The 14,124-nt window shown below is 38.7% G+C and overlaps 1 protein-coding gene across 5 annotated transcripts in view; it reads left to right on the top strand.

Annotated features, from left to right (window-relative positions):
• The window catches only part of astn1 (astrotactin 1), a 452,360-nt gene that overhangs the window by 150,334 nt on the left and 287,902 nt on the right, over nucleotides 1-14,124 (top strand). For all 5 annotated transcript variants that reach the window (XM_051953294.1, XM_051953293.1, XM_051953292.1 and 2 more), the window contains 2 exons: nucleotides 4,832-4,916; nucleotides 9,081-9,155. In XM_051953294.1, the coding sequence (XP_051809254.1) occupies nucleotides 4,832-4,916; nucleotides 9,081-9,155 (160 nt within the window). The remainder of the gene's footprint in view (nucleotides 1-4,831; nucleotides 4,917-9,080; nucleotides 9,156-14,124) is intronic.

Here is a 14,124-nt window from a genome sequence, read left to right as displayed (position 1 = left end):
CACCTTTGATTGTGCTACAGGCCCTTCATTATGGCTCCCAAGCGTAAGTCGGACTCTTCTGATGGCAGTGCTTCGAAGAAAAGACCATCTCCATGGAAGTGAAATTAGATATAACGCAACACCAACAAACAGCGGTCAAGTTGTGCAAACAGTGCAGCATATTGTAGTGACCCTCTGTAATAAATAAGTGAGACTTTATCTTGTTCTCTAGTCGTTTACTGAACCTTCACACAGGCTACTGTAAGCCGTAGCCAACGCCAAAATAACTACAATAAACCTTTAACTTAGCTCCAGATTAGCCGCCGTTCTGTTCGGCACAGAGCGACACACACACTACTGCTGACTCTCAGCCAATCTGAGGTGAGCTAACCAAACATGGCTTGTTCACTGACATTAGGTATAACAATAGACAGTGAAACCTCAACATCAACAACAGTATCAGTCTAATACAATATTCTTGTATCTTCTTGTAAAATTACTCATACATGCATGAAAATCATTGGTATTCATGATTTTTCCGAAGAAATGATCGATATCATGAAGCTTCGTTTACATTTTCATCGAAGTTCTGACTTACGGCAAAAATCGACTTCTGTAGATCAGTAGGAACGGAATTCGAAATTTTTACAACACTGACACTGTATGCTCTTGTATCAGGTTAGAAGTGGAGCTGTGAGAAGCATTATTAACTGGCAAAGGCAAAAAGTTTTTGCTATCTCTATTTTTGTCTTGTGTAGAATTCAATAAAGGACATTAAGATCCTTACTGGACCTGGTCTTAGAATTGACTCAACTCAAGAGACTCTCCTGAATACAATTATGATATCAAATATAAGCATACTTAAAAGGACAAAGTGCCTGAGTCATTTCTTTTTTATGCAGCTACCATGAGCAGGAAAATCGGTGAATACGATTTCCTTTAGCCTGCCAGGTACTGACAGTTGACCTTTTCCATTAACAGAGGCGTATAACAGCCCAGGGCCTGCGCTCCTCGCTTGCCTCCTATTGAGCATGAGGGAATCATGCTGTACATGCTACCCCCTGAGTAACCCTCTAAACCAAAGGTGAGGCCCCATCAATCATACTGAGCAAAGTCAAGGCCGACATCTCTCCCGGGAGCTGACAGCAGAACAAAAAGCTGATGCTTCACTGTTCTTTGTTAACAGGCTTCACTTATCAGGACGATGGCAACACAGAGCATGCACATTGTTCTAGTCCCACTGGTGAGACATTGAGCATTTTAGAGATTCTCTATTTTATTTGTTTAAAGCAAATGTCTCTTGATCTCTCCTCAGAATGCTGAATGACCCTGTCTGCATATCAAACAGTCCCACCGGGGTCCCGATCCTGAGGTTTAGAGACAGTTTTAGATGATCACAGTGCCTCAGTCTGTAGTACAGATGAGCAGTGGTGCTTGCAATGCTAGTTGCCCTGAAATGTTGCCTCAGGCCTGAAGACGAAGTGGATTTTTGGAAAATCACGACCCCTGACAAGCTTTGCTTCAGTAAATAATGATAGTGCCAAGTGTCTGTTCATTAGACTAATTGCTGATCTAATCACTTCTCATTTAGGCAGTGGATGTGACTCAGTCATTGGGACCAGTCAGATAAGTGTGAAAAACACCAAAATAAACCCAGTCTATTAGGTTCGACATTTAGAGTAATGATTCAAAGTTAACTTTAATGTCGTACTTTGAGGCAGTCTGACTGTCTATTCTGCTGTGCACCTCAGCTCCAAGAACAAAAAAATATCCACTTTTGGGAAATGTAACAATTAGAAAAAATAACTACAGAACTACATTTTTATGATTCACTGCTGCATGTGGGATAACATCATGCAGTTCAAAAAGTACTGATGACATGACAGAGCTGACTCATTAATCTCAGCTTCAACCAGTTCGTTTACCCGTTAGAGATGAAGAACTGCCACCCTTTTTAAAAGCAGAGCGTCTGTCTTCATCAATATCTTTTTCTTGATTTAATGGTTGTTTTTCTCCCCTGGCAAACTAACCAGTATCACTGTAGCCAGCCGTGAACATACCAGTGCTAATCAGCCAGAACAAGGTAACTGACTTGCTAAACTGGTAATTAGCAAAGGAATTTGATAGTCAGATTGGACGAATTTGCAAGACAAAAAACGATACTTCAGTCTCACTCTCAACTACAAATACCAATTAGGGTTTTTACTTTGCGAAAAGAAAAAAGAAGAAGCTGTTTTTAGATACAAAAAGTGATTTTCACCATAGCAGCATTTGACTGCAAGCAATCAGAGAACAGGCTGTAAATGTGTTCAAAACTCACATTTCTGCTTTGCATGTTTTTTCTGTGTATTCATGGAGTCAGACTACACAAAATGCCTACAAATTTTCACTCAACAGTTGTATTGCTGCATTTCCATTGCTTTGCAGAAAACACACACACACACACACACACACACACACACACACACACACACACACACACACACACACACACACACACACACACACACACACACACATATATATGTGTGTGTGTGTGTGTCTAAAATTAATGAATACAAACTTGGTGCTGCCCTTCCTCGACTGCTTACTTCTCAGTTTCTTCTTTCTCATTGTAATGAAAAGAAGACTGACATCATTATGTTTGGTAGAGCCGACCTTTTGGATGACCCTGACCACGTTTTTTGCCCTTTGGCTTCAAGCAATCGATCTTTTGTGAAAAATCTTGCAGTGATATTTGACACCTTCTTTAATTTCGATAGACAGCTCTGGTCAAACCAGATTTTTTTCAGTTAAAACTTTTTGCCAAGGTGAAGGCCTGTCTCTTTCTCAAATACTTTGAAAAAAAGTTATTCATACTTTTATTACCATTCAGTTTGACTGTGGCAGTTTTTTGTTTTTTTGTTTGTTTGTTTTGTATGTGGGTGTAGAGCAGTCGTCTGTTGAGAATTTGCAGCTGGACCAAAATGTGGTTGCTAATCTTTAGGAGCAAGGGGGAAAAAAGCTCACATAACACCAGTACTGGCCTCCCACTACTTTCTTCCTGTTCATCTCAAGATTGATTTTAAGATTCTATAGTTAGTTTTTAAGACATTAAATGGGTTTTATCCACCGTATTTAGCAGAACTCTTGCATCCTCACACCTCAGCTTTGACCCTAGGGTCAACCAACCAGATGTTCTTGGATGCTGCCTGGTATAAAAAAAAATGTAGGTAAAAATGGGACCTTTCAAAAGCAAGAAGTTCTTTTGAACAACCCCCTGTCCCACATGGCAATGTCACCCTTTAAAATTTACTTTACTTTATGCTGAATAAAACCAAGATTTTGTGATACTTGGACTGGATGTAAAATTAATTTTGGTTGCAGTTATTAATAGAGGTCAAATCTGTTTGTTGGCCTGGAATTTCATGTTGCTATCTTCTGTGCTTAAGAAGTTATGAGGGCTCAAATATTCTTGGAAAGTTCATGTGAAATAAACAGGGCTTCGTATGTACTTTGAGGGCCTGTAACTCCAAAAAAAAAAAAAACAATCATGAAATGACAATGCAATTTTGCATTACCTCATTCAGTCTACTAAAGTTATTGTTCTAAACAAATTAGCTCATTTTGAGGGGGAGGGGCGGGGGAGTATGAGGCAATTAATTGTGGATTTTTTTTATTATTATTATTTTTGAAGCTGTCAGATAAATGACAATAGCCTTCCACTGCAGCAACCAGCAGCAGGTGTGAGGCAGCATGAACATTTACAGGAACAGCTCCATAACTGACCCTTTAAGCCTTGTTCTATTTTCTGTTATGGTGAAGGATCTGACAGCTTCGACCGCGGTGTTAACTCAGAATTCCCAAGAACAAATAGTTCTCATTAAATGTAAGTCTGTTGTTGTATGAGTACGCAGAGAATAGAACAATAGAGGGTTGGTTATTTTAGCTAATTGTATGTTAAGATTACAGTATTTATTTCAATGTTTGAGAGAACAGTAGCACTCTGGGTATGGAGGGAGCAGACATTAGTGCTTGTTGTCCTCTCGCAGTTTCATCAATCAGCATTAAGCCCCACCAGCATTTTTTCAGGACCACTCAAAATGACTTAGCCTGGAAGAGGTACACAGGTACAGCCCTGTGAAAGAGGTTCTGTTGTGGCAGTTCTTGGAGTCAGAACATACACAAAAGGTCCCTGTGGTTGAAAACGATCCAATAAAACAGTGTGTCCACTTTTTGTTTAGTTAATTTTGTGTCTGTTAAGACTGCATTGACACATGTGAACACTGTGTTTCAAACTGTCTTGTCTTGTCATTCAAAGAACTTCTTATGTAATGAGCTTGTACTGACTTGAGTTTTGCATAAGCATTTACTAAAGGAACTCATCCATTTGTCTCGTTGCAAAGCAAAAGCTCCAGACGCTGCCAAGCAAAAAAGTTATTTTCAGCATAATCACACATGTCAAGAAAAAATACAAAAATAAATAGTCTTCCAGCAAGGTTTCAGTGTGATAACAATGTCGCACTGAGCCAGTCTTTCACACATTGTGTCCTAATCAACATCTCCGAGAGTCTTCCATTGGCATGATATGCACTGAGCAGCGCCATTGCTTTCATTAGTTGCCATTGGCCGTTTTTAGAGCAGCTGCATTGTGCTGAAAGAACTGATTAAACATGCTCCTGCTGGAAAAAATGGTGAGCTTTTTTGGAGGAATTTGAACGACAATATGGCTCCAATAGCAAAAGAAAAAAAACAAACTCTTATGGCGTAAAACAGAAGGAGAGCCACCAAGGGGAGATTTTTCTAATAAACAAAAAAAAAGAGTTGGCTATAATGAACACATGTTTAAATCACTGCCTTTTATCCCTTGTAGGAGAATGCCTGTGCCTCGACGGTTACATGAAGGACCCGGTGCACAAGCACCTCTGCATCCGCAGTGAGTGGGGGCCCAATCAGGGGTAAGTTATGATAATCACCTCATGCTAGTTAGTGATTGCTCATTATCATGATGAAACGAAATGGAGGAACAGCGAAGAGTCGCCCTCCACAAGAACCCAAAAGTTTTGAAGATGCATGGATGAATTGGAAAGAATTGTGTTTGTGCCAGCATCAAATAATGTTTTAATCAGATAAAATTGTATGAGCACATAAAGTACATAGTCTTCACTGCTAATTGTGTTTACACATAAAATGTGAGTTATACGAGATTTAAAACAAATAATTGAGCATTAACAGATGAGATACTGTCAAACACGTGATTGCCACACAAGGAGGAGGACATGGGTTTGTAAAAAGCACTAACACAAGAGTTTAAACCCTTAGTCAGATATGTTTTGGAACTTATATCCTAAATCCCAACCTTTGGGAGTTACTCTGCATCAGGAAAGTGTCCAGAATGTCTACACAGTGCTTTTTAGTATTTCAATTAAACAGTGATTGCTTTTAAATGGCCGGTGCATAGTTATTAGCAGAAAAAAATACACTGTTCATAATTATGCTTCCATTAGTGTGTAATTACCTGTAACTACAAATGAATGGGTTTCCTTTAGCTTAGAGTAAACCTCCATGCAGCCCATTGAATTGTGCTGTCGTGTTTCTACGGTAGCCTAGAATGGACAAAGCAACACTCTAGAAATGGGGGTCTTTCACATTTTTACCCCAAAGTGGAAACCCCTGTAAGTTGATCGTAATCTGCAAACTCAGCTGCAGATGTTTCTAAATCCTACATACTGGTACTTAAGTAGAATATTGTGGACATATTTAAAAACAGGCACATAAGAGTATAGGTGTTGTGCAGTCAGATCACATCAGAATGGTACTTGATCACTCTTTTTCTCTAATGATAAGTAATTTCCATGAAGAGTATTTCGACATTTATGTTTCAGTTCATTGGATGCCCGTGAACTAAAAACGCTTCCAGGTGTAAAAACACATGTTTAGCAACTACTGACTGAATTCCCTTTGGGTCCATGGTGAATTGAAATCTTTCTGCGTGTTTTATCAGACTTTTTTTGTCTCTTCACGTCTTTGGACACAAGGGCACTTTTCAATAATGATTCAAAGTGATGTCTTGATATCTTTTGGCTTTAAAAAACGCTGTTACAGGCCCTTTTCCCAGGAAGTCATATAAACACTTAATTGGGGTCACACCTGCTTGCTTTAAAAGTCCTTGACATTTGGCTGACACCGCTGCCACGGTGCCAACCCCTGGGTGACCACTCAGACTGCAGGTATCAGGGTGCCTCTGTCCCAGAAAATACATCAGAGAAGACAGTGTTGACCTACAGGACAGATCCCTCTGTAACAGTGGTATCAATGTAGTACTCCAATGTGCACCAGTGTGAGATGTTAATGCAATACTGCTAATACCATGGTGTTTTAAATGTATTGGACCATCATGATCAGTGTTGCAAATCAATGAGCAGGCCTCCTTTACAGCAGCATTGACTTTTTATGTGATTTGTGATTAATGTAATGAAGTATTGATTGGTTAAGTGTATCATTCATTGGATTCAATATATCATCCACTGGCTTTTCCAGAATTACCATTCTGAAGTAATTAGTTCAGAAAATGTTTTTCCAATTGGTTTTATTATGTTGTACTGCTTTTTAAAAAGCCATTGTTTTCTATTTTCAAAAGCAAGCAATTTGTAGGATCCTACAGTGTGCACACAGGAATACTATACAAGAAATATAGGCTCTGGTTGGTCTGAACAAACACACAATTACAGCAGCCACAGCTGACTAATCAGAGCTCCTGTCCTGACTTCACTCAGTTTTTAGAAGTCACGCTGCTCTATAAATTAAATTGCTTTACATTAAAGAAATCACAAAATGGGAAAACATCAAGGCAATGAACTAATGAAATGTGGGTTGTGTGTAATTGACAGAAACTGAAAATGATTGACTGTTTCATTCAAATCCAGATTTAATTCATTATTTTAAGCTTTCTCAAGTTGAATTGATGATTCATATTTAGATGTATTGTCCAGCTGCACACGTACCTTTACAGGTTTTTTTTTTAACGTAATTTAAATAATTAATTGTGCTTTTTAAAAAAACATAAAGTAGCTGAAATGGATTGAGTAAGGACGTCTGTGGAAACACAACTGCTTTATGTGGTAATACATTATCAGCAAAACTCATACAGCTTAATGGACTGTTTGGTTGCAATCCGATCTTTGAAAAATAACTTTTCTAAACAACAAAATTATACTGTCAATTTTGTTAAGGAAGAAATGTTTTTTTTTTTCCCCAGTATGTTGTAAGAAGTGTTTCTACTTTAAACAAGTCAAAAAGATTAGCATTAGGAAGTTCAAAACAGGCCTGTCACCCAGGAGACATCGCAATCCCATTTAAAACCATTGTTTTTCAACTTAAGTTCTGTTTTTATTTGCTGTTTTTTTTTTTTGTTTGTTTTCACTCACTGTTCGGTGAGGTTTAGGCACCAAAGCTACTTGGGTGGGTTCAGGAAAATATCATGTTTTGGGTTAACATAGACCTTTCTTTCCATGACATGTTTGAAGCTCTTCCTATTTCCCCTCCTTCTAATGTGGCTGTTTGAAAAGGAGCAAGAGTTGAATGGCAGTACAGTAAACACCATAGATTCAGTTTCTCTCATTGTTTGGTTAGGTTTAGGAGCGGACATGTTTGAAACTTCTAACCCATTTTCTGGGTTTCCAGTGTGGCAAGTCCCACCACATCTAATATATATTTGGTTGGCAGAAAAGGAGCACCAATTAGAAAGCAATGTAATGAGTAAAGATGCAGAGAAAATAATTCTAAATGTATTTCAAAATGCAGTTTATTTGTGTAAGAACATTATTTTTTGGAGCACACGACTATTGCTTGTACTCGGGTGCTGGAGTTAGTGAAATCCTGTGGAGTCTTCTTCAAAACAATTCCAGTTTCACTGTTGATTTTTCTTTACTGTGTTTATCCACCAGATCTGAAAAAAAAAGTGTTAAAGGCATTTCTATTCTTTTAAAACACCATTTGCAATAACCACAGGGATGCAACATAAAGAGAAGACCGTCTTGTAAAGCTGCAAACTCTGCAGGGTGCCTTTTTATGAAATGTTAAGAATGAATAAATAGCTCGCTCTGACGTTTTTTTTTTGTTTTTTTTTGTTTTTTTTTGGTCATGTGTTGCGGACTGGCACTGAGTTCTACTAGCACTTAAAACCTTTTTACCACACAGTGAGACTGAATGTGATAAAAGGCGAGAAGTTGTGCTAAATTCTTAACCTGAATCGTCCCCAGCTAGCAGCAGACAGTGTGTGCCATTTTCTCTTCATTTTGACTGTCCTCTGCTAACCTCGGTGAAGAATTTTTAATTATTATTATTATTTTTTTTTAACATTGTGAGACATTTGAATTTCTCTCCCCAACCCACCCGGCTGTGCACCTCTGGCTCTCGTTCCCTGACACTCTTCTCCTGTCAGTGTGTAACAGAGTGGGCATCCTGGGGTGACTTAAATGTTTAATGACCACGGCTCGTGGCATGGAAGCCGCTCTCCTCATCTGCGGTGTTCTTTTTACAGTAGTGCAGGAGTTTGCTCAGAATGGCATCGGGCCGCTGTCACTTCCCCTCTTTACACTCGCTTTGCAGACTGTTTAGTCCCCGAGCTGCCACTCCCCATTTATCTCCGTCATTCTCCCTCTCTCACTTCTGCCTCTTGGCATCTGTTTCGTCCTCCTCAGTGTTCCTCTCGCTCTTTGTCCCTCTTTTTTTTTTTCATCGTCGGCTCTCTGCATCACCTTCCCTGCTTCTCTCTGTGTCTTTTTCCCATCCTGTCATCCCCTCCTTATCCCTCCTTCTGCTGGTAAATACATGAGCCAAAGTCACATTGCATGTCACCTGCCAGGGAACACATTTTTCAATCAACATGTTTACACACAGCACACATTGTAATGCTGCCTGTGATTTGTGGGGCTCTGGAAGGCAGAAAACTGCTGGAAGTTCGACACAGAAACATAGCTTGTGATTTTAGGGGGTTTAGATTAAGAGGATGGGAACACTGAAAAATTTGACACTTCTCTCTCTTTGATTTTAACACACAGTTTTATTCTCTCCTGTCTTTTTTCGCCTGTTCCTCTGATCTATTCTTTTTTTCATGCCAGTCCCTGGCCTTACACCATCTTCCAGCGCGGTTTTGATCTTGTGATGGGAGAACAACCCTCTGATCGCATTTTCAGGTAAGGAGAACTTCACAAAACTTTGTTTTATCCGACTACATTTTCCGTGGTGCCGCAGTCAAATAACTTGTTAGAATTGTGATCTGCCAGCTTTGATTGTCTTTCTCCCTCGTGATAACGGGAGGATTGTGAGCTCTGGCTGCAAAACGCCTTGTGTAGCTGTCAGTTTTTAAAGGTGCTCTGTAATGGAGTGAGAGGTGCGATTTTCAATTGGAAGAAGCAGAGCTGCTTCATTTTCCATCAGGTCATATAATCAGTCTGTTCTGACAGTGGGAATCAATTCTGAAAGCAATTTTCACTCGACATGTCTGTGAAATTGATTGGGAGAAATAATTCAGTTGGCTACGGTCGGCAGCAATTAATAATGAGCAATAATTACTTTTGTGAAAATGCGATCACATCAGTGATGTCATTGTCCTTTGCAGTATCATGAAGATTTAAAAAAATACATGTTAAAAATTCTATTAAAAGAAGTCCAAAGCATGCAATACGTTCATCTTTGGCTTACTTTTCCATCAGTCAAAGCACATTGATTCCTATTAAAATGGGGATTTTTCCTGGTAGCTACAACTGATATTTTCATAATAACAGCTGCTCTGTTACGGCTGCGTGTGTTGCCAACAAGTTTGCCACACAGTATCGTGTTAAACCCTACCTTGGTTCCGCCTACTCAAAAAGCATTTAGTAAATATTTAAAGCTAGATTTAATCTTTTTGCCACCATGGGGCATTAAAACAAGATATAATCACCACATTGATTTATGGTCACTTAGTAAAGCTTCCCTGATGGAATCTGTGTTAATCACACTCGGAACAAATCAAGCAGACATTTTTGTCTCCATTTGGTGAAAATCAACTATTTACCTGATTTACATGTCCATATGAATTGTTATTATGTGCTAGAAGACACAGCATAAGCAACAAAAAGCATTTAACATCATGAAAAAGCATTTATACCTTGGAACTGAAGCCCACTGATGACAATCTCTAAAAGGTGGATTCAGATGTCTGGTGTTCCGAAGGTGACAAACCAAAAGAACAAGTTCTGCCAACTTGCAACTTGTACTGCTATTCTTTTTCAGAATCGGTTGCCAGTTCAAGCATACACGTCTGATTCACTCTAATATCACAACCTGCCCTTAGTTTTACACTGTTTGAGCAGAGCAGAGTTTTAACCCATTAAGGTTCAGCGGCCCGAATACGGGATGTGCTAAAGTATTTCGCTTAATTGACCGACGCTGCCAACTTGATGATGGAAACACTATACACCGATGGAAAGCTTTGATTCTCATGAATCCGCCGGTATAAACCACTTTCAGATGCGATTACCACAGCGGGTAATATAAACACATTTGTCCGACAAACAACGAATATCCATCCATCCGTTCTCTATACACGGCTTCAACGTACACAGCGCGACTCACATTTGCGGGTTCATTATGACACACAGATGAAAATATTCCACAAAAAACGGCCATAATCCAACCTTGGACATCCAGACGAAACAAGCCAGTAAAATATTTTGTCCAAAACATGTCCTGAAGTCGGTATAAAATCCCCGAATCGGTCGTTTTAGAGGAAATGCACCTCGCGATGCGCGTCCAATATTCCCTGTATTTCTCGTCATATTTTTATTTACAAATAAAATAATAAAACACGTTTCTGTTCAGCGCATATTTTGCTTCGTTTCTAAGTCATACATCATCCCAACATTATGCTTCTGATATAACCCCACTACGCAATTATAAAAAAGACATTTCTTCCAACCTTTTATGCTGAGGTACATGTATTACTAAATATTTATTTTCCTTTTCAAATGACTGGATAGCCTGAAAATGAAGAAAGTGAAATCAGCCTGGGTTTTATCCTTTTTTAAGGATATAAATAAAATGCAACTTCAAGATATGTTTTAATGTTTTACATCCTCAGTAGCCTTTACCCGTGTTTTATCACAGTAAATCTGACTTTGATTCCTCTAAGTATGCCTTATATAGAACATATATCTTTGGAGAATCTCACTGTGCCGTGTTCACTTTCACAACAACTCATATAGCGGCCAGTTGTCTGTGACAGAGGTACACAACACTTTTCATAGCTGCTTTTCTCCTCAAGTTCCCTGACAAGAGAGAGTGCAGATCTAACAGAGGATGTGCTACTGCCTTCATTACCAGACTCTAACTCCGTGCATGACAGTACAGCAGCAGAAACAACAAAGGATTGTTTGTGCTGCTGCTTGAAATACAAACGCAACCCGTACAGTTCGTGCGGACCCCTCTTGTGGCTGTTAACATCGTCTAAATGTCAGGAACAGACCGAGGAGGCTGACATCACACTAACATCTCCAGGAATACTTTAATCCATTCCCCTCTTCTCATTTCTCAGTTTGTACTTCCGGCCTTCGTTTCCTTTTCTCCTCACATCTTCCACCAGAGATGTGAAGGGAGGAGGTGAAACAAGAGATGAGTCGATACAGCAGACATTTAACAAAATGAAACATCATTGCTTCGAAACCGTTCATTAAATAAGACGTGGCACAGCTGCGTCATCTGTCCACAGCCCACCACCGATTTCTTCACAGTCCTGCAGTTGCCTTGCCAGCTTATAGTATGTAGTACAATGCAAATTAAAGTGGCATATACTAAGGCTGAGTGATATATGCACACTTTTTTTAGCCTTGCTTCTCACATAGTTTGTATATTTCAGCTCCATGTTGCACCTCTTTCATACATTTTAGGTGTCAAAAAAACCCAAGCTCTTATAGCTGGGCCAACATGTAATTGAAGGCCTTTTGAAGTCCATATATCTTGCATACATTTTTATTAAAAATTAAAAAAAGGATGTTTTTTATGTTCATTAGGATCATATCTTTACAAATGCCAGAATTATTTGTTATGGAAGCAATCACTTATTAATCAAAAATGACTGGATATCACTAAAATGTCAACTAAAATAACCGTCTGAATTTAATAACAATTTTAAAATTAGCTAAACAATAATAAAATGAGCTTCTTCAAAAAAGTTTTATATTCTTTCCATTAAGTTGAGATAATCATGACAGATTTTTTTTTTTTTTCCAATATATTAAATTTTATATGGAAAATAACAAGAAATCACTTTCAACTAAGTCCCCCATTACAAAAACACCTCTCCAGATCACATGACCTGCTCCTCATGATGTCATTTCCTCCTAACACTCCAAGGCTTTCTTAGTTATTTCAAATCAAGAAGTTTGTGAGTCAAGTGTGGATTTATGGCATGTCAACAGGTTTACTACAATACTTTTATAAATAACTTTCAATTTCAATTTTACTCAGTTGTATATATAATATTTAGAAGAATCTTTGTCACTATATGGTTTGGCCATGCTAATATAAGGGTTTTAGTCTCTGTCCGAGACCCTATCTGCTCAGGATACTTAAATAAGATGAGAAATTTCAGCAAGCACAGACAAAAGCCATGCAGACATCATCTTATTTCCTTAAGCAAATATTCCCATGAAACACCAACGTAGGATTATTGTGAATAAAATGAGACAAAACAAAGATATGTTCAAAATTCTTCTTTATAAGAGGAGATAAATGCTAAGAGTCCGCATTCAAGCATACAGCCACGTAGTATTAAGCACAGGAGTTCCTCACAGGACTGCAAACACGTTTTCCACTCAACCGCTGTTTCCTCATGGGGGGGTCTTAGTGTTTTCCAAACCCAGTTTCTCTTCGGGTGAACCAAATAAGTCACACAGCAGCACACAAGTCCCTAGTTGTCCATTATAAAAACAGTGCTCATTAAGTAGCTGCTAATTTGTCCTGTGGTCACCCATATACGTCATACTGCATCGCAGGGATTTTCAGCACTCCTGCTGTACACAGTCCCACAAGAGCAGGTGAAGTGAGAGCTGGCAGCAGCTTCTTTGAAAAATACAATGATAATGTTACCATTTTAATGGACTCCCACCTTGTAATAACTTCCCCAGAACCAAGTGTTTTACAGTGAATGGAAGAGGAGCTGCACTTTGATCCACTCAAAGGTGTGACTTTGAAACAAAGGGAGTAATTGGGTGGATATAATTAAGCGTTCCATTTCTGTGGGGCTTTTTAATCATTCTCTTCTTAAAGGGGCTGGTAATGCATGCAGTCCCCACCATTTGCTGCCCTTTCCTTATGCTAAGTTAGCATTTTATTGAATGCAAATTGAACAATTGTAAATGAGGAAATATGTTTAGTCTGCGTAAAAATGGTTGTTAACTATTTATTTAACAAGTTCCCCTCTTTTGCATTACTAGTATGCATGCATTATTCATCAGCGCTAATAATGCATTTGATGTTACACAGCATGCTCTGTTTAACTTAAAGTTGGAAGTATTACATTTCATCTGCAGAGTGTTTCGAGATTGATGATGTTCGTTGACTCACAAATAAAGAATTGTTTTTAAGCCCTTGTTCCTGACATCTGTTGTTTACAGATTTATAGCCATGTTTTGTCTCAGGGGAATCTCTTATTGGCCCTTTTTTGCCACGGTTTCTCATTTGGTATGCATTGCGTCCATTAACACACAGTGTCCTTCTGCTCAAGAAAGAGTTATGGAAAAAGGATAACTTTGCTGAAAGGTAAAATAAATAACCTCTAACCAACTTGATGCCATTACTCTAAATCACTGATGCAGCAAAAAGCATTTGTCTTTAAAGAGTAGCCATTTTGATGCAAGATGGTAGCTGTTTGTAGATGCTAAGAAGTCGACCCAGAGGGAAGTAAAATTCTAAATAGACTCTCGTCTTTGTTCCGCCCATATTTCTCCTAGACAAAACTGAACTCATTTTGAAATCAATCTGAGATTTTGATCATTTTCTCACTCTGGGTGAATTCAGCTCCTGAGAAATGGCCCTCTTTTTGTCTCAGCATGATCCAATTTAAAATCTTAAAATGCTCTTTTTCTTCCCTCTCACTGCACTGATCTTTAATTGTCTGAAATA

This window comes from Acanthochromis polyacanthus, chromosome 9, assembly GCF_021347895.1.
Source record: "Acanthochromis polyacanthus isolate Apoly-LR-REF ecotype Palm Island chromosome 9, KAUST_Apoly_ChrSc, whole genome shotgun sequence".
Classification (NCBI taxonomy): Eukaryota; Metazoa; Chordata; class Actinopteri; family Pomacentridae; genus Acanthochromis; species Acanthochromis polyacanthus.
The sequence above is the reverse complement of the archived record's forward strand: the minus strand, read 5'-3'. Positions and strand labels throughout refer to the sequence as shown.